The sequence below is a fragment of the Caretta caretta genome, chromosome 2 (assembly GCF_965140235.1).
Source record: "Caretta caretta isolate rCarCar2 chromosome 2, rCarCar1.hap1, whole genome shotgun sequence".
Classification (NCBI taxonomy): Eukaryota; Metazoa; Chordata; order Testudines; family Cheloniidae; genus Caretta; species Caretta caretta.
Genome location: NC_134207.1, coordinates 61509078 through 61527329, shown reverse-complemented (window position 1 = coordinate 61527329; position 18252 = coordinate 61509078). Strand labels below are relative to the sequence as shown.

Genomic DNA, 18252 nt, shown 5'->3' with positions numbered 1-18252 from the left:
GAATGTGAATATATAAGCAAAATAAAGGTCAAAGGAGAAAAGAAAGGAGCAGAGAAGGAAGTAGGGTTGTGAAAGGATGAAGGAGAGAGCGAGAGTGTGGAAGGCAGAGAAGGGTAAAGAAGGGAAATAAAGAGGGGTTGTGTAGTGTAACAGAGACAAAAAAGAGGTTCAGAGAACTAGAGAAAAGTCTACTTGTGGTATTGTCAGGAAGCTGAGACTATGAAGGCTCTTCTCCTCATGCCTAGCTTGTGCTTGTCCTTTTATTAAACTGCTTTCAGAAGGGAGCTGGAATTTTGGCTTTGTTAAATGTGTTCTTAATAGATTTTCCTTATTAAATGGATGCTGTCAATCTGGAATCTAATCAGTTTTTTAAGGATCTGAAGCAGTTTCAGATACTGCACTTGTCCTTGGGTTCTTTGGCAATATTTATTGTTTCACAGTTACATGATCATATTATTTAAAAATGTTTTCTCCCTCATTGCTGTATGAACGACCCATGCAAAGAGATGAAACTGACCCCCTTATCTGATTAAAGGAGAAACAATGAGACTGATACTGTCAAATGAAGACTAAAAGTAGAGAAAATATTTTTTCTTGAATCTTTCAACTACAGCAGTTTTAGAAATAATGTGTAAATATAGTAGGTAAAAACGTTTGGACAGAACTGTGGTTTTTAAGTTGATGTCTTTTTGGTCTTTCAAAAATCTACATTACACAAATTTTGTGGAGGTTATTTTAATAAGTTCTATCTTGCCGTCTGTGGAGGGAAAGAGAACTGAAGCAAAGGTGATATAGAAGTGAGGCATCAGCAAACATATTACCCCGTGCCTGCACTATTTTACAAATGGTAGAGTTGTGTAACTTTTTACTGGGATTTTTATTTCTATCCACTAGTAAAACCAGATTGTATGGTTGGACTGATGACAAAGTTCTGAGGGACCCAGAAAACTTTTCCAAACATCTAAAATAATTTTTAGGTTTCCAAAAGAATCTATTATAAGGTCTGATAAACTATGTCTTTCCAGGGGTTAGAAGCAAGTGCTTGGATCCTAGTGGAATATTGGGGATCTCTTATTTTCAATGGCATAGTTTTCATTTCTATTCCTTTAGGATCACAAAATAGTGAGCCTTAAATCTGTGATTGGTATGAGACAGGAGTAATGGCTGTCCTAAAGTTGGAGGTTTTGTAGTGGGTGTGTCCCTGTGATCTATTTGTCATCTATGTGTGTGTGTGTACCTTATGGCAAAGGTGTTTGGTAAAACTGTACCCAGTACGTGGTTTGGAGAAGTTGGCAATGAAGTTTTATGACTAATTTGATGTGGATACCTAAGAATACAAAGGAAAACAATAGCATTCAGCTTGCTCTATGAGTTCTTTACTTCCAAATATATTTATTTTTATTAGAAGTTTGTGTGACTGAGTGTTATCCTATCTTTAGATAAGAGAAAGAGAAGAACGACGCAGACAAGAAAAGGAGGAAAAGGAACGATATGAAGCCAAGTTAGAAACTGAAATGAGAAATTACAATCCTTGGGGAAAAGGTGGTGGTGGTGCTCCTCTCAGAGACACAAAAGGCAATCTGATAAGTACGTTTGAAAATGTGGGTCTTCTCTTTAAGACGTCTATTGTTTTCTTCTCTTTAAGTTATTAACTTTATTCCGACAAACGTTATTCTTTGTATCACATCATTGGTGTATATGGCACTTTACAGGCAAGGAAGAACACTTGGCCAGTGCCTGTAGAAGCATGTGATCCTAGGAATCAAATCCTGTTCACTTTATTTAAGGGAATGGTTTCATTGGCTTCAATAGAACTATTTTCCCGTGTAAGAAGAGCAGAACTAAAGTTATTCATCTGTTTGGGATTAACAAGAAATGACAGCCGACAAGGCGGGTATTGCTTGTGTATTAATTGTGCTAATTACTTAAGAATTCCAAGTTAACACTGAGGTTTGCTAAGTTCTTGTCCCAACATCAGGCCCACTATTATTAAAATTAAAGTTTTGTTGGGAACCCTGATGTGCACTGTTGCAACACACACAGTTTTTGAATTTGCGATAGTTTTATTAACAGAATTAGCAAAGTTACAAACGCTCCAACCCAGCAAGGTAGGTAGAGATACTACAGAATGTGCGTCTGAGCATCTATATGCTGTCACTATCCCTTGCAAAAGGACTAAAAGTGTTAGTTATCTTCACCACAGTCACCACCACCAGTGGTCGTCATCCTGGCATCTCCCAAGAGTTACATCTCACGAGGCACACAGGCTGGGATACGACTTCTTATAATGTGTTATGCTGACACCACTATACCTAATGCATATTCTATAGGGGTTTCTCCCCTTTTTCTTATTTGTATTTCCTCACCCTACTAACGTTGGGGTGCCCTTCTCCCACAGATTAGTAATCTGTTTACCTCAAGTTTATTAGCATTTATATTATTAGCATTTATTGACATTATATTATTTTATTAGCATTTATTAGCATTTATTTATAAACTTGTGGTCAGACATCTGCTGGTGTTCCTAACTTCAAATAGCCCAAGCGGGTATAAGCTAGCATCTTCTGATTACCTGTTGGCAGTTTAGTCATTACAGCGTTCTGTCTTGTGATTTTATGATCTAGGGTTACTCCTTGTTAGCTGCTTAATCTAAGGCTTTTGGGCCTTATGCCTTATTTAGTTAAACTATTGTCTTACAGGCCTTGTAAGTTCATTATATTACTGCCTTAACTTATACCCATGGCTTACCTAGCAAATACCTATAAGTATAGGCTACGGGGCAAGAAAAGACAACAGAAAACAAAGTGGAAAGGATTGCTAGATGAAAAGATTTCCAATACGCTAGGCCCTGTATTTATGTGTGATTGGTGTGATGTACTTTCATTTTAAATGTTTCCACAGGAGCAGTACATTACAACAATATAACTTCTAATCATGGACTCTCTACTTGGGACAAATAGACTAAGAACAAATCTGAATGAGTCCATAAAGGGAAGTGGAATATTATTTGAGCTTGCCCACTATGACAGCCTTGTAAATTGTCATATAAAGACAGTCAGATACTAATAATACTCAGCATTTATTTATTCTTTGTGTTTTGCAAAGTATTTATTTATTCTTTGTGTTTTGCAAAGTTTTGTACTCAGTACTCATCAATTACTTAATCATCACAGTACCTTTGTAAGAAAGACATGGAGATAGACAAACAAGGAAACTGCAACACAGGGAAATAATTTATCTAAGGCCACAAAACAAGTCAGTGGCACAACTGGGATTAAATTTCAAGTTCCTGGCTCCCTGTCATGAGCTCAGTCCCCCAGATCAGGCTAGCTGAGAGTGGTTGGGAAAGACACAAGTTACATTGTTTACCATGAGCTCTTGAACAGTAGTTTCTGTATTTAAAAAAAAAAAAAAGAACAAAACAAAAAACCATTAGGAAAAACAACAACAGTTTGTTTGTCTTTCAGTAGGCCCAGTCAGATCTGTCCACCTCAAAATAAATGCAGTAAGGTCAAATTTGTTCCAATACAGAAGGTCTCCTATACTATTTGCACCAAATATCCTGTCTTCCTCCCACAAGACTGCAGAGCAGTTGTGGAGCCCCTTCGTGGAGGTTACTTTATCTCAATGGATGAAGTAGTGTTTGTGGGCTCTTATATGATTCTCTCTGTGAGGAGAGATCGGAAGATCCGCATAGAAGAATACCAGCCTTGTTTCCACCCCTCTTATTGGCCTACCTACACGCCATTCCTTCCTACCCTCAGTGTATTATTGTGCAGAAATCTCTTACCTAGCTGGTTCTGCAGCCATGGAGAAGAGGGGTGCATTTGTCTCTACAGACTTAAGTGATCCATAAGGCTTTATGTGGGCCTTCTGTGGGTACATTTTACTGTAACAAGCACTTTTTCTCAAAGAAGGCTAATTTCAACAATGTATTTTCATGCTTCTTCACCGCTTGGTCATTTAACCAGGGGGATAAGAACCTCAGTAGCACTGTTAGCATCATGTCTAGGTGTTCTGGTAATGTGTAAAGACTCAAAGATAGGAATTTTGTAGTTTTTTCTTCTTGATGCACTGAATGCCCCTCATGAGTCTTCAGAATAGGTGACTGTCTAATGATTACCCTCAGGAAGGGAAAGTGGGTTCTTCTAATATAAGTAAAACCTCCTATTCACACTCATATACAAGTCAATTCCTGCTGTTATTTCCAGAGTTTGGGACTGTTCAATATATAGTATTGAGAAATGCCTGATGTAAAGCACAACATGGTAAAGGAAAAATTTATAGTTATGGCTCAGAGCATGTTATCATGCTTAATCTGAATTAGTACTTTTAGAGTACTCGAAATTTCAACTTGCAGTTCTTGTTTCTCTGTGCAAAAGGATATTGACCTAGCTGTTTCGTTTAGGTAGAATCCTATTCTGTTTGACTCTAATTCTTCTTGCATTTGAAGTGAATGCCCAACAAAAAAAATGGGAGAATTTCTGAAGTCTATGTGCATTTCATTATTACATCAAAACTTCAATGTAACATTGAGTTAAAGTACTTGTTGACATCAATATATATATGCTAAATTCAGGTCCATAACATTGAGTTAGAGCACCTGTTTTCATTTGCAGACCTCTAACAAATTTTGAACAGAGGTGTGGACCGCTTTGGAAATCTTAGACGTAGTCTGCAGACCACCAAGGGTCCACAGACCATAGGTTGAAAACCACTGAGTTAGAGTACTTGATGACATCAATATAGAATACTGCTGAATTCAGGACCAAAGCAGTTTGTTTGGACATTAAGGCTAGCCAACATTTTCAACACTGTGTGCCTAAAATATAGATTTAGTAACCTAAGTTTTAGGTTCCCAGTTTCAAAATTTTTGGCCATATCCACAGCTCTGTGTGAAATGACATGACATACCATGTTATATGGAAGTATGAGTTATTACTCCCATATAATATGAATTATTTTCTATTGTGCATAGTGTTCCTTTTTCATCCCAGTGAAATGTCTCTTCGCTGGGTTTGTGTACTGTGTTTATAGTAATTTCTAAGTAGCTGCTTCTAAGAGAGGAATATCATTTAAAGTTCTGGGAATATCCAGCCTTAAATATCCAAACAGATTAAAAATGGTCAGTAACAACATATGCAGCTGCCCTTAAAATTGGTTTTAGTTTAGCTATTACTCTTTTCCAGGTATATGATAGTATAACAATTGCTCATTTGTGGCATTCTCATAGCACGTGATAGGTTTCCATTTATCTTGGCAATTTCTCCTTTTTGCCTTGTAAATATTTTGAAAACCTATTAATTTTTAAAAACATTATTGGATAGAATCACGAATTCATAGGTTGGTAGGCTGCTTTGCGGGATCCTTCTATACCTACAGATTATATTATCTTTTTAATATCTCAAATTAATTTCAAGTGTATTCCTTACAGATTTGCTAAAAAATTGATCTTAATCTGGTTAGGTATGGAAATAATCTGTTAGCTGGCAAAGGAAAACCTGAATTAAATATTGCACTGTTAGATAAAACTGGCAAATGTTATTAACTAGTTCTACTAGAACTTCGCTCTTTGAACTATAGCACAATAATCTCTCACTTTGAGATTTTCTGCTCTGATTTGCAGCAAGAGGACTCAAACTGATATTTGAATAAGTAGCTCTGTTATTGAGCTACTATACTAAGATTAGTAGAACCTTTTGCTAGTAATTCTTCATATTGGCAAGATTTGAGCCAAAAATATTAACAGTAGTCAAGATTTGTAAAAGTGATGAATGGTTTTGGGTGCCTCAGTTTTTGTGTGATACCTTACAGGGGCCAGTTTTCAGAGGGTAGGGGCATAGCACTTTCTGAAAATAAGGACTCTTTAAAGTGTGTCATATTGGGCACCCCATAATCATCACTTATGAAAAATTATCCAGTGTCTTTGTAGTAATGAATATAGCGTCTGCAAATTATGTTGAAAAATCTGTAAAAATAATCATTAGATGAACATTTCAGTCCTGGTATAACTTTGAGCATACCACATATTGTGAATGTATGTTTACATATCACAAAGCAGTAGCTGGATTATTAAAGAATGTGAGAAGAACCAATTCACATGTAATGATGTACAACATTTAGCATGATTAGGAGAAATGAAATAAGCAGCATAGATACTCAATATTAAATCGAAGTATTTTACAACCTTTTTAACAGAGGAGGATTTTGGAAACAAACACAGTCACGACACATTGTGTCAACTGTGTCATGCTTCAAGCTTTTTACCCTTGCTTTTTGTGGTATTTTCTGCTTTTTGCTGTGAAGGGTCATTGCTGACAAAAGCTTTCTGAGTAAAAAGTTGTTGGTAATTTTATTTCCTTGTTCAGTAAGTTCCAGGTGACCACTTTTCTCATTTCTAGCTCACATCATTGTTTTTTTATTTACTCTTTTGTTCCCATAGTTGGTGTGCCCTGAAAGTAGACCCGGTGAAATTTCTTGTTTTTGAGAATACACATGCCACTTGTGGGAATAAAATATTATAAATAGCTGTTTCCCCTCTCCTTTAGCTGACTTGAACATGATGCACAAGCAAAATGAAGATGCGTATCATAACCCAGAGGCAAGACACTATCAAGATAAAAGGGCTATTGTATCGGTTGACCAAAGTTTGGCCTCCCCAAGACCTGAGAACACAGAAGCATCTACAAATAAAATAGCAGGTTTTTAAGAATATTATGTTATCAGTTATAAACATTATTAGGTTTTGGTGGTCAAAAATTCTCAAGCTCTTGTACATCTCTCTTTTTCTGTCACTCATAAAACTGTCAATCATGCCTACCGTGTGAGGCACACTCCCACCTCTTTCCCAACAGTCCTCTTGCCTTATTGTTGTTGGAAGCTGAAGTGGGTTAGCAGTGGCCCCTCCCCCTCTGGGTCAGTGGGAGCCACTCCGCCTCACTATGTCACAGGGCATTGCTCACGGTTGAGGAATCAGCTGAGTCACTCTTGGCTTGTAGCTCTGGTCAGCAGTTCGGGTAGAGCAATAGGCAGTCAGGGTCCTAGCCCACAATCAGGGCAGCGAAGGGGTGGTGGCTCGGACCTATGCTCAGGGTCGAGCAGCAAACAAACAGTTCAGAGGCCCAAGCAACAAGTTCTCTGGGCTCAGGCCGGAGTAGAGCAGCCAAGCACAGTCTTCAGGGGCTCAGGCAGGCTTAGAGCGCCCAAACACTGCCTAGGGGGGCTCTAAGACAAAACCTGTCCCAGAGGCTCTAAGACTCTGTGAGGTTAGGGGTCCAGAGCTCTGGCACCAGCCCGAGCCCGGAATTCTACACAGCAGTGAAACAGCCCTGCAGCCGGAACCCCGTGAGCCTGAGTCAGCTGGCCTGGACCAGCCAGGGGTGTCTAGTTGCTGTGTAGACATACCCTTAAAGACACTGAGCAAATTAGATGTTTGAGACCACAATGTTGGCTCTTTGTATTCAGTTGCTTCTTGTTAGGTGGGATTTCTCTGTAGTTGTTTTTTAGTCAAAGAGATGGGGGCTGAAGTTTTGATGTTCAAGGCAAGGAAAAAGCCATTTTCGTAGGTTATGGGGTAAAGAGAGACATTATGACAAAGGGAAGTTATTTAAAAGTAATGGTCATAGTCATGTCGTTTATCCCACCTCACCCCACCATTTGCTGCTCTCTTGTATTCTCTCTTGTATTAATATTTGTTTGGGTTCTTTGAGAGTTGTTTGGGAAATCACTAGACCAATAGAAAAGCCATGAAGCAGAGTCTTATATTATGGGGATGATTTCCATTTTTTTGCCTTACACTTTCTGGTAGAATAAATCATAACTGTTCCGATTAAGGAATAATGTCACAGAATTGGGAAAAGGAGATGATGAAAACACAAAGTTACAGGCCAGTAATTTCGCTGTCAGTTAAATTACTATCCTGTTAATTTTTAAAAGCATGTGGTTAGAGTATTTATTTGAGGAAAAAAATTAGATTGGGTATTTTTAAAAAATCTCCTATTGTGCAAATTCTGGAGAAAACTCTTTTTTTCCTGGAACCAGTAACTTAAAAACATTTTAACCCAGCTAATTTTGTTTGCTGTGTAGGAGATTTGAAAAACTGAATATTTAGTTTGTTTACTTTGGGATGAAAATTTGGCAATGTTTTTTATGATTATGTAAAATGGTAAATAATAATGGCAGACTCTTAATTGTGACAACACTTCCTGGTGGTACTTAAAGTCAAGCAAGGCAATAGAGCCCTAGAGTGAAATTCACCCCTGTGCAGAGCGCAGGGGCAACTCTACCAATTTTGCCACCCCAAGCAGTTGCCGCCGAATTGCCACCACGGAGCACGGACTGCCGCCCCATTCTAAATGCTGCCCCAAGCACCTGCTTGGAAAGCTGGTACCTGGAGCCGGCCCTGGCAGAGAGCCTGAATAGTGCTAATGTACCGTTTTTGTGGGACTTAAATCAGGGGTGGCCAGCCTGTGGCTCCGGAGCCACGTGCGGCTCTTCAGAAGTTAATATGCGGCTTCGGGGCTGGAGCTATAGGCGCCAACTTTCCAGTGTGCTGGGGGGGTGCTCACTGCTCAATCCCTGGCTCTGCCACAGGCCCTGCCCTCACTCCACCCCTTCCCACCCCCTCCCGAGCCTGCAGTGCCCTCACTCCTCCCCCTCCTGCCCCAGAGCCTCCTGCATGCCACGAAACAGCTTCAGGAGGTGTGGGGAGGGAGGAGGAGGTGCTGATCGGTGGGGCAGCTGGTGGGTGGGAGGTGCTGGGAGCTGGGGGGAGGGAGGAGCTGATGGGGGGCTGCTGATGTATTACTGTGGCTCTTTGGCAATGTACACTGGTAAATTCTGGATTCTTCTCAGGCTCAGGTGAATTTCCCATTGAATGTCCTAGAGAAACAGATATATTCAGTTAAATTGTGAAAAGTATTCTATTGCATATAGGTTCTTATATGGTGTTCATCACTGTTTCTTCATCATCACTGTATTTATGATTCCACAAGAGGAAAACTAAATATGAATTTAACATTATAATGTTTTTGATGTTAGAAATTAGACAGGCATAGATTGTATACAAGTTTAAGGTTAGATTGTAACAGCAGCCTATGTATGCAGTCAAAAGGAAATACATGGGACTTGACTGCACAGGAGCTACCCAGATCCTGGATCTGGATGTAGGATGGGGTGTGCGCAGAGAGAGCACACAATTAAAGTGTCGGCCTAATATTTCCCTCAACCCCTTTGAGTGAGTGGGTGGGGAACAGATAGAGCCATGACTCTTCCACATACCTTCAGTTCACCATTCAACTGAGCAGGCTGGATCTGAGTAGAGAATGCAGTATCTGATGAAGGGCCAAGGCATCATATCCTACAAAAGAATGGCTATACTGGGTCAGACCAGTGGTTCATCTAGCCCAGTATCCTGTCTTCTAACAGTGGCTAATGCCAAGTGCTTCAGAGGGAATGAACAGAACAGGTAATCATCAAGTGATCCATCTCCTGTCGCTCATTCCCAGCTTCTAGCAAACAGCTAATAGGCATCCTGTCTAATAGGCATTGATGGACCTGTCCTCCATGAACTTATCTAGTTCTTTTTTCAACCTTGTTATAGTCTTGGCCTTCACAACATCCTCTTGCAATGAGTTCCACAGGTTGACTGTGCACGGTGTGAAGAAATATTTCCTTTTGTTTGTTTTAAACCTGCTGCCTGTTAATTTCATTTGGTGATCCCTAGTTCTTGTGTTGTGAAAAGAAGTAAATAACACTTACGCCACACATGTCATGGATATTATAGACCTCTATCATATCTCCCTTTAGTCATCTCTTTCCCAGATTTATTAGTCTCTCCTCATATGGAAGCTGTTCCAGACGCCCTGATCATTTTTGTTGCCCTTCTCTGTACCTTTCCCAATTCTAATATATCTTTTTTTGAGATGGGGTGACTAGATCTGCATGCAGTATTCAAGATGTGGGCATACCATGGATTTATATAAAGGCAATATGATATTTTCTATCTTACCTATACCTTTCTGAAGGATTTCCAACATTGTGTTAGCTTTTTTGACTGCTGCTGCATATTGAGTGGCTGTTTTCAGAGAACTATTCACAATGATTCCAAGATCTCTTTCTTGAGTGGAGCAGTTAATTTAGACCCCATCATTTTATATGTATGTTTATATATATATGTATGTTTTCCAACGTGCATTACTTTGCATTTATCAACATTGAATTTCATTTGCTATTTTGTTGCTCAGTCACTCAGTTTTGAGATACCTTTGTAACTCTTTGCAGTCTGCTTTGGACTTAACTATCTTGAGTAGTTTTGTATCATTTTGCAAATTTTTCCACCTCATTGTTACCTTGTTTTCCAGATCATTTATGAATATGTTGAACAGTATTGCTCCCAGTACAGACCCCTGGGGGACCCCACTATTTACCTCTTTCCCTTCTGAAAACTGACCATTTATTCCCACCCTTTGTTTCCTATCTTTTAATCAGTTACTGATCCATGAGAGGGCATTCTCTCTTATCCCATGACAGCTTACTTTGCTTAAGAGCCTAAGGTGAGGGACCTTGTCAAAGGCTTTCTGAATATCTAAGTACGCTATATCCACTGGATCACTCTTGTCCACATGCTTGTTGACCCCCTCAAAGAATTCTAGTAGGTTGGTGAGGCATGATTTCCCTTTACAAAAAACATGTTGACTCTTCCCCAACAAGTCTTGTTCATATATGTGTCCAATAATTCTGTTCTTTACTATAATTTCAACTAATTTGCCGGGTACTGAAGTTAGGCTTACTGGCTGTTAATTGCTGGGATCACCTCTGGAGCCTTGTTTAAAAATTGGTATCACATTAGCTATCCTCCAGTCATCTGGTACAGAAGCTGATTTAAATGATAGGCTACATACCACAGTTAATGGTGCTGCAGTTTCATATTTGAGTTCTTTCAGAACTCTTGAGTGAACACCACTCTTGTCCTGGTGGTGTATTACTGTTTAACTTATCAATTTGTTCCAAAACCTCCTCTAATGACATCTCAGTCTGGGACAGTTCCTCAGATTTGTCACCTAAAAAGTATGGCTATGGTTTGGGAATCTCCCTCATATCCTCAGCTGTGAAATCAGATTCAAAGAATTCATGTAGTTTCTCCGCAGTGGCCTTATCTTCCATGAGGGCTCCTTTAGCATCTTGTTTCAGAGTAGCAGCCATGTTAGTCTGTATCCGCAAAGAGAAAAGGAGTACTTGTGGCACCTTAGAGACTTACAAATTTATTTATAGATTCATAGATATTAAGGTCAGAAGGGACCATTATGATCATCTAGTCCAACCTCCTGCACAACGTAGGCCACAGAATCTCACCCACCCACTCCTGCGAAAAACCTCTCACCTATGTCTGAGCTATTGAAGTCCTCAAATCGTGGTTTAAGGACTTAAAGGAGCAGAGAATCCTCCAGCAAGTGACCTCTGCCCCATGCTACAGAGGAAGGTGAAAAACCTCCAGGGCCTCTTCCAATCTGCCCTGGAGGAAAATTCCTTTCCGACCCCAAATATGATGATCCGATAAAGTAAGCTGTAGGTCACAAAAGCTTATGCTCAAATAAATTTGTTAGTCTCTAAGGTGCCACAAGTACTCCTTTTCTTTTTAGCATCTTGATCGTCCAGTGGCCCCACTGGTTGTTTAGTAGGTTTCCTGCTTCTGATATATTTGAATTTTTTTTTTGCTGTTATTTTTTGAGTTTTTGGCTAGCTGTTCTTCAAATTCTTTTTTGGCCTTCCTAATCCTCTCTTCTTCTCCACCTGCTTTTGGAGAACAGGATATCCAGAGAAACTGCAACTCTAAAGGGTATGTCTGAGTCAATCTTCCTTTCCAGAGCTGCTCCTGGAGCACCACAGCTCTGAGCTAAGCCTTAGTTAGGGCTGAGAGTAAACTGTCAGCCTAACCCTTAATGATATCATTTTCAACAGACTAACCAGAGTGGCTGTGCTGAAAAAGATGTTAAATTAAAAATTCATAGTACAGTATGCTCATTACAGCAGTGGAATTTGACCTACTGAAATCTGTATCACTTGATTCTAATTATGCATTTTCTGTAGTGCCTATCATCCTGTTATCTGAACATTAGTCTAATGAAGATGTTTTGTGTTGTTTTTCAAATTATATTCTGTTTTTTACAAATTTAGTATGTTTTAAGAACAGGTATTGAGTTATATCTGATAAGACTGCTGAATGGTAATCACAAGCAATGAAGTGTTGAACTTAGAAACTTTTTTGCCTAATTTAAAAAAAAAAAATAGAACTGTAAACCCTGGTACACATATGAAAGCAGCTGTATAGATTTGGTTGTGACGGACTGTGTTTTTCATCATAAACATCAGAATACTAACATGACCTATATATTCATTTATTTGTTGCTTGATATCCTAAAATCCTTTAGTTATTTGAATATTTTTATACAAACCCAAATAACTAACTAATATTAATTGAACAATGAAACTCATACTAAATTCTGCACATAAAATATAAAAACTCTGTTTGAAAACTATTTCTATGATATCTTTGGATAATGTATATTGTAGGCTACCATGGGAGACAAATGTTTGTGTTTCTTTCATCTGGTTTTCTGTCTCAAAACTAGTTTTGATTATATTTGGAAAACTATCTTCTTCTAGGCTTTACATTTGCACAAACCTCTCCCTATGTTCGAGGTAACATATTTAGTGAGCCACCATCTGAACAACAACTTAAGCGGCAAGAGGCATACAAGAATTTTCTTCGTTTGCAGGTGAATGCATGTGCCAATATTACCCTGTTAAGCTGTATTTAAGCATCTGAGCTTTTTTACTTATCAAGGATTTTATCCAATACATGCTCTCGAAGACCACAGTCCTGTACAGACTTATGCATGTGAGTAACTTCATGCAGATGAGTAGTCCCACTGAATTTCATGGGAGTACTCACATGCTTAAGTGTTTGTAGGATTGTGCCTGAATCAGCAAAGTGCTATAAACCATCTGAAATTAGAAAATTGATGCCATTAGTGATTGACTTAAATTCAGTTGTGTTTTTAAAATTTTTTTGAGTCCCCAAAGTGTGCTAGGAGCCTCATAAAAACGTGAAGACACAAGCCTTGTCCTTAAGAGTGAACAGTCTAAATTTAATATGACACAAGTGAGCATCATAAGTAGAGAAAGAGGAAGGACAAAAGTGACAATAAGAACCTAGTTATTTTTAGTAATGTTTGTGCACAATAGTTCTGCTAACAGTTTTTTTTGTTGTGTAACATGTTTTATAGTGTAACAAACCAGTGCCACAATAGTTAAAAAGAATTGAGGAGGAAATATGGGGGGGGAGGGAAGTTTGTTGTATATTATCATGTATGAAATTAATGTTGTTTGATCAATTTTAAAATTGTACCACAGTTTGGCATGGCTCTCTGTGGGAGAAGTGATTACGTTTTTTGTGTTTGGAAAAAAAAAAAAGAGAAAGCTTTCAGGTGTTTTATATACACCAAAAAGGTTTCAAGAATATTCAAACAGCTGGTCTAAACAAATCAACAGTTATATGAGCTGTAGTGCAGGAAAGTCCTGGAATTCCCTTGCAGTTGCCTTGTATGCTCCTTAATGCTACAAATGCAGGGTGCATCTACAGAGTGCCACACATGTAAACTTTGTTCATTGGATCACTAAGCTGTTATCCATAGATGAATGTTAGCTTTGCTCTCTAGATTGAGGAAAAGAGACTCAGGGAAGAAGCAGAGCGTGAAAAACTTAGAATTGAAGAAGAAAAAGAAGAAAAGCGACTAGTTGAACAGAGGAGCAGAATGCAAAAAGAATATGAAGAGGAACAGGAAAAGAAAAGAAGGAAAGAGGAGGAGGTGTGCTATCTAATTTTAATGATTATTTTCCCCCTTACCCCTAACCAGCACATTGAATCATTTGCATTTTGCAAACTCTAAGGAAGCTCATAAAATACTCTGTGTCAGAAAAAGGCTTGTGGAACCTCACTGGAAAACTAGAAAGTAGGTGGGCCTCACAACTAGTCAGCAAAATCCTTCCACTTCCCTTAATCTTAGAAGAACACCATCAATTTGAAATCTAGTCAGATTTTTTTTTAAAATAGTTGAAATATAGTCAAATATTAAACCTATCTCTGGGCCTAATGTCAGTTTTTGTGATCTTACAGTTATGTTTTCTTATTTTAAGAAAAGATTTTTTTTTTTCACCTGCTGCTGTGTTAGCACAGAGGAGATTGATCATACAGGGGAATGCAGAGTATAAGACCAAGTAAACAAACTGAAAAATAGGGAGGTATTTTTTCTCTAATCTTTTAGTTGTAGAAGACTTTGGAAATACTTGTAAATGTAGTAGGGGGGAAATATTGCAGAGGAAGCATGATTTTTAAAAAAAGTTGGCAGTGTTCCTTTGGAAAGGGCTGGAATACTTATTTTTGAAAAAAAAGCAGTAATTTCTTGACATTTGCCCTGAACCAAGTGGTAATGAAAATTGTTATCAAGGTGTGCAATTTTAATGTAATTCAAAATAAAAAGCTTAGATGTATTTTTCAGTTTTAAAAAGCTGAATTCATTTGATTATATTTCTTCCCATAGTTAACTTGGGATAGATAGCTTGTGCCCTTGTCTTACGTGCAGTGAAGTAACACCTCCTCTAATCCTCTGCATGGCTGTGTAAAACCTACGTAGACCATAGGCTAGAGCGTGGCATGGGCCACAATCCCAGCATTCCAGATTCTGCCCCCTTGCTCCCATTTATGAGCAATTTGGTGGGATGGGTATGGGACTGATTAACAGAGGTGGGCTGGTATAATGAGGGAAATGAGCTGCACCCATTAAAGTATTGTTGCAACTTTCCTTCAGGAACAGGGGAAGAATTTTGACTGAGCAATAATTTATTTTTGCGGCTCCTGTGGGGGTGGCTTAGCTATGTACCATTGTTTACTCAGGGCTGAGTCTTAAAAGCCTCTGAGCCTCAATCTAGCTCTGAATGAGACCAATGCATCAGAGGTGAAATCCTAGCCTTTCTGAAGTCAGTGAGGGTTCTGCCATTGACTTCATGGGAGCGAGGATTTCACCTCACATGTTTGAGGTGTATGGCAAAAGTTCTAATTTGAAAACTTTGTTCATTAGATCAACTGCATGTTGTTTTTCCATTCATATTTACCTCTCAGATACAATTTTAATTTCTCAAGCAAAATAAAAAACTTTAAAAATATTGATTATTTTTTGTTTTTATTCACCAACAATATTCTCTTTACAGCAAAGATTAAAAAATGAAGAGCTAATTCGCTTAACTGAAGACAGACGAAAAGAGGCTGAAAAAAAGAGGAAAGAGGAGGAAGACAAACAGAACGAACAACTTAGACAATATTATGAGCGAGAAAAAATAGCAAAGATGGAAGAGGAAAAAAAGGTGGTACACTTTAAGGACTTTGTAAAGTCTAAACATATTGTCCTATTTTATTTTTAGTAAGACAATTGCTAGAAAAATTGAATCATGATAATAAACTGCAACTGTTTTCTAGCAGCTGCTGAAGGCCCTGTCTTCACTAGTGCTCCTGTTATATCTACCAACACTAGCAGTGGTGGGAAATTTTGACAAAAAACCTAGGATATGCACAGAGAGACACAATGGGTGAGGTAATGTCTTTTATTAGACCAGCTTCTCTTGGTGAAAGAGACAAGCTTTCAAGCTTACACAGAGGTCTTCACATCTGGAAAAGGTGCTTAGAGTCTCACAGCTAAATACAAGATGTAACATTTCTTAGCATAAGAAATTAACACATGTTGCAAGAGACTATTCAAGGTGAAAGTGTGTAGTTAACACCTCTGCAGTCATAGGACAAAGGAGGGTTAGTGGGTTACAGATTATTGTAATGAGCCATAAATCCAGTGTCTTTATTGAGTCCATGATTTTTAGTGTCTAGCAAAGTTATGAATTTAAGCTCTTAGGCTCATCTTTTGAAAGCATTGTGCAGGTTTCCTTTGAGTTTGAGAGCTGACAGGTTAGATATAGAATGATCATTTTGTGAAAAGTGTTTGCCCACAGGTAATACGGTGTTTTTGTCTTTTGTCATTTTTCAGCATGAGTTCATTTGAGAGCACAGTGATTGTCTTGTTTCACCCACATGGTTGTTATTGGGGCATTTTAGTGCACTGGATGAGGTCCCACTGTGACGGGATCTCCAGGGTACAACCTGGAACTGGGGTACTGCTGTGCCCACTTAACTCCCAGCCTGGGCTGTCTCTCACAATGCTTTGCTTGTGACAAGCAGCAAACCCCTCCAGGAGCTTTATTCACTCATCACAACAGCAGGTGGAGCCCCACACCCAGCTAAATTGCACGAAGGGACCCAAAATCTCTCATGAATCACACAGAGAAAGGCACCAGCCAACTCCCCCGCAGGTCCCCAGCCTAAGACCCCAGAGCTGTACCATCTTGCCCTGGTCAGAAGTCTGATAAGTACAAGTTTATTACCCAGTCCGCCCCTCCCTCCATGTGGAGGGGACACGAACCAGCTTTTGTTCAATAAGCAGAGGTTTCCCAAGCACTTCAAGCAGAATATATTGTTTTCGGTAAAATATAAAATAGGTTTATTAGCTACAGAAAGATAGATTTTAAGTAATTCTTGTAAGAATTGTAGATTGTAAGTGGTAGGCATAATATGATGTTACCAAAAATAAAATAAAAATAAATGCACAATCTAAATTGTAAACTTTATCACACTAGACAGTATTTCGATCAAGCAATGTTCTCACCCCACTGGATGATCTTCGTGTTATTGGCATCCTGGTTGTTTCCAGCGTAGGTGGGGGAGGAGAAAGGCCCTCTCATGCTGCAACTGTTCCTTATGTTATACCCTTGGCCCAGGTGCCTGGCAGACACTAGCTAGGTGTGTCCTGATTGGCTTTGCTGAGTCACAGTGAACAAGCAGCCCCCAAGTCACAGTGATTGAGCAGTTCCCATTGTGTGGTGCTTGGATAGTTGAGTCACACAGTTGATTAATGGGTGGTCAACACCAACCTGGGCAGGAATCTTTTGTATACCACTAATAAACTTGCAGCATATTTCAGTAACAACCATATAGCACAATCTCATAACTTTATACACACTAATGATATGCATATTTAGACAGAACCATGGGTTTCAGCAGATCAGTACTTTTTGTATGATACCTTGCATGGCATGCTTTATATGAAATATTACAGCCAAATATGAATGATGAATATCGGGGCTACAGGTTGTTTTTCTGAGGTACAGGTGTTTTTGTGTTTTATCATTTTTTTGCATGAGCTCATTTGAGAGCGTGATTATCTTGTTTCACCCACATGGTGGTTGTTGGGGCATTTAGTGCAATGGATATGAGGTACACCACATGTGATAGGCATGTGTAGGACCCATGGATATTGAAAGGTGTGTTGTGGAGGTTGTTGATCTTTGTGGCAGTGAAGATAGATCTGTAGATTTTTCATCTGCTGTTCTGGCAGGGACTGCACCACTTTGAGTTTGTGTATCCTGGTCTGTGGGGAGCTTGCTTCTGAGGATGAGTTTGGAGATGTTGGGGGGGGGATTGTTTGAAGAGCAGAAGAGGGGGGGTTGAGAGAGATTTCTTTCAGGATATGGTCCCCATTGAGTATGGGTTGTAATTGTTTAATTATACCCTGTATGGATTCCAGTGTGGGGTGATAGGTGACAACTAAGGGTGTGCGGTCAGAAGCTGGTGGGGTTGTTGCGGGGTGGTGGTGTTGTTTTTTATATGGAGGCAGGTTCTTTTGGGGAATTTTGGTGGCCCATTCTATAATGCAATCTATGTCTCTGGTGGAGTGTCCTTGTTTAGTGAAGGTGGTTTTAAGGTGTATGTTGCAGGCTTTCTCCTCAGAACATATTCCGTGGCTGTAGATAAGATTTTCTTGGTGTGTTAGAGGTTGTTACTGGATCTGTGAATGTAGATATAGTGATCTGTGGGTTTCTTATGTATAGTTGTCTGTAGGGTTCCATTGTTGAAGCTGATCATGGTTTCTAGGAAGCTGATGCTAGTGTGGAAGCTAGAGATGTTTGATGGATGGTTGGTGGTTGCTGAAGTGGTGGAAATCTATGAGTGAGTTTAGGTTGCTTGTTCAAAGGATGAAAATATCATCAGTCTATCCCAGGTATATAATTGGTTTTGTGTTGCATATGTCCCAAATTTTTTCCTCAATGTGGCCCTTGAAGAGGCTGGCATATTTGGGAGCTGTCCAAATACTT

At 39.1% G+C, this 18252-nt stretch overlaps 1 protein-coding gene across 10 annotated transcripts in view; it reads left to right on the top strand.

Moving 5' to 3' along the window:
• Window positions 1–18252, top strand: part of CSPP1 (centrosome and spindle pole associated protein 1) — a 179546-nt gene that overhangs the window by 95350 nt on the left and 65944 nt on the right. For 8 of the 10 annotated variants that reach the window (XM_048840876.2, XM_048840873.2, XM_048840874.2 and 5 more), the window contains 5 exons: window positions 1440–1587; window positions 6549–6701; window positions 12664–12776; window positions 13719–13868; window positions 15268–15420. In XM_048840876.2, the coding sequence (XP_048696833.1) occupies window positions 1440–1587; window positions 6549–6701; window positions 12664–12776; window positions 13719–13868; window positions 15268–15420 (717 nt within the window). The remainder of the gene's footprint in view (window positions 1–1439; window positions 1588–6548; window positions 6702–12663; window positions 12777–13718; window positions 13869–15267; window positions 15421–18252) is intronic. The other 2 variants (XM_048840881.2, XM_048840878.2) reach the window with 1 other exon arrangement.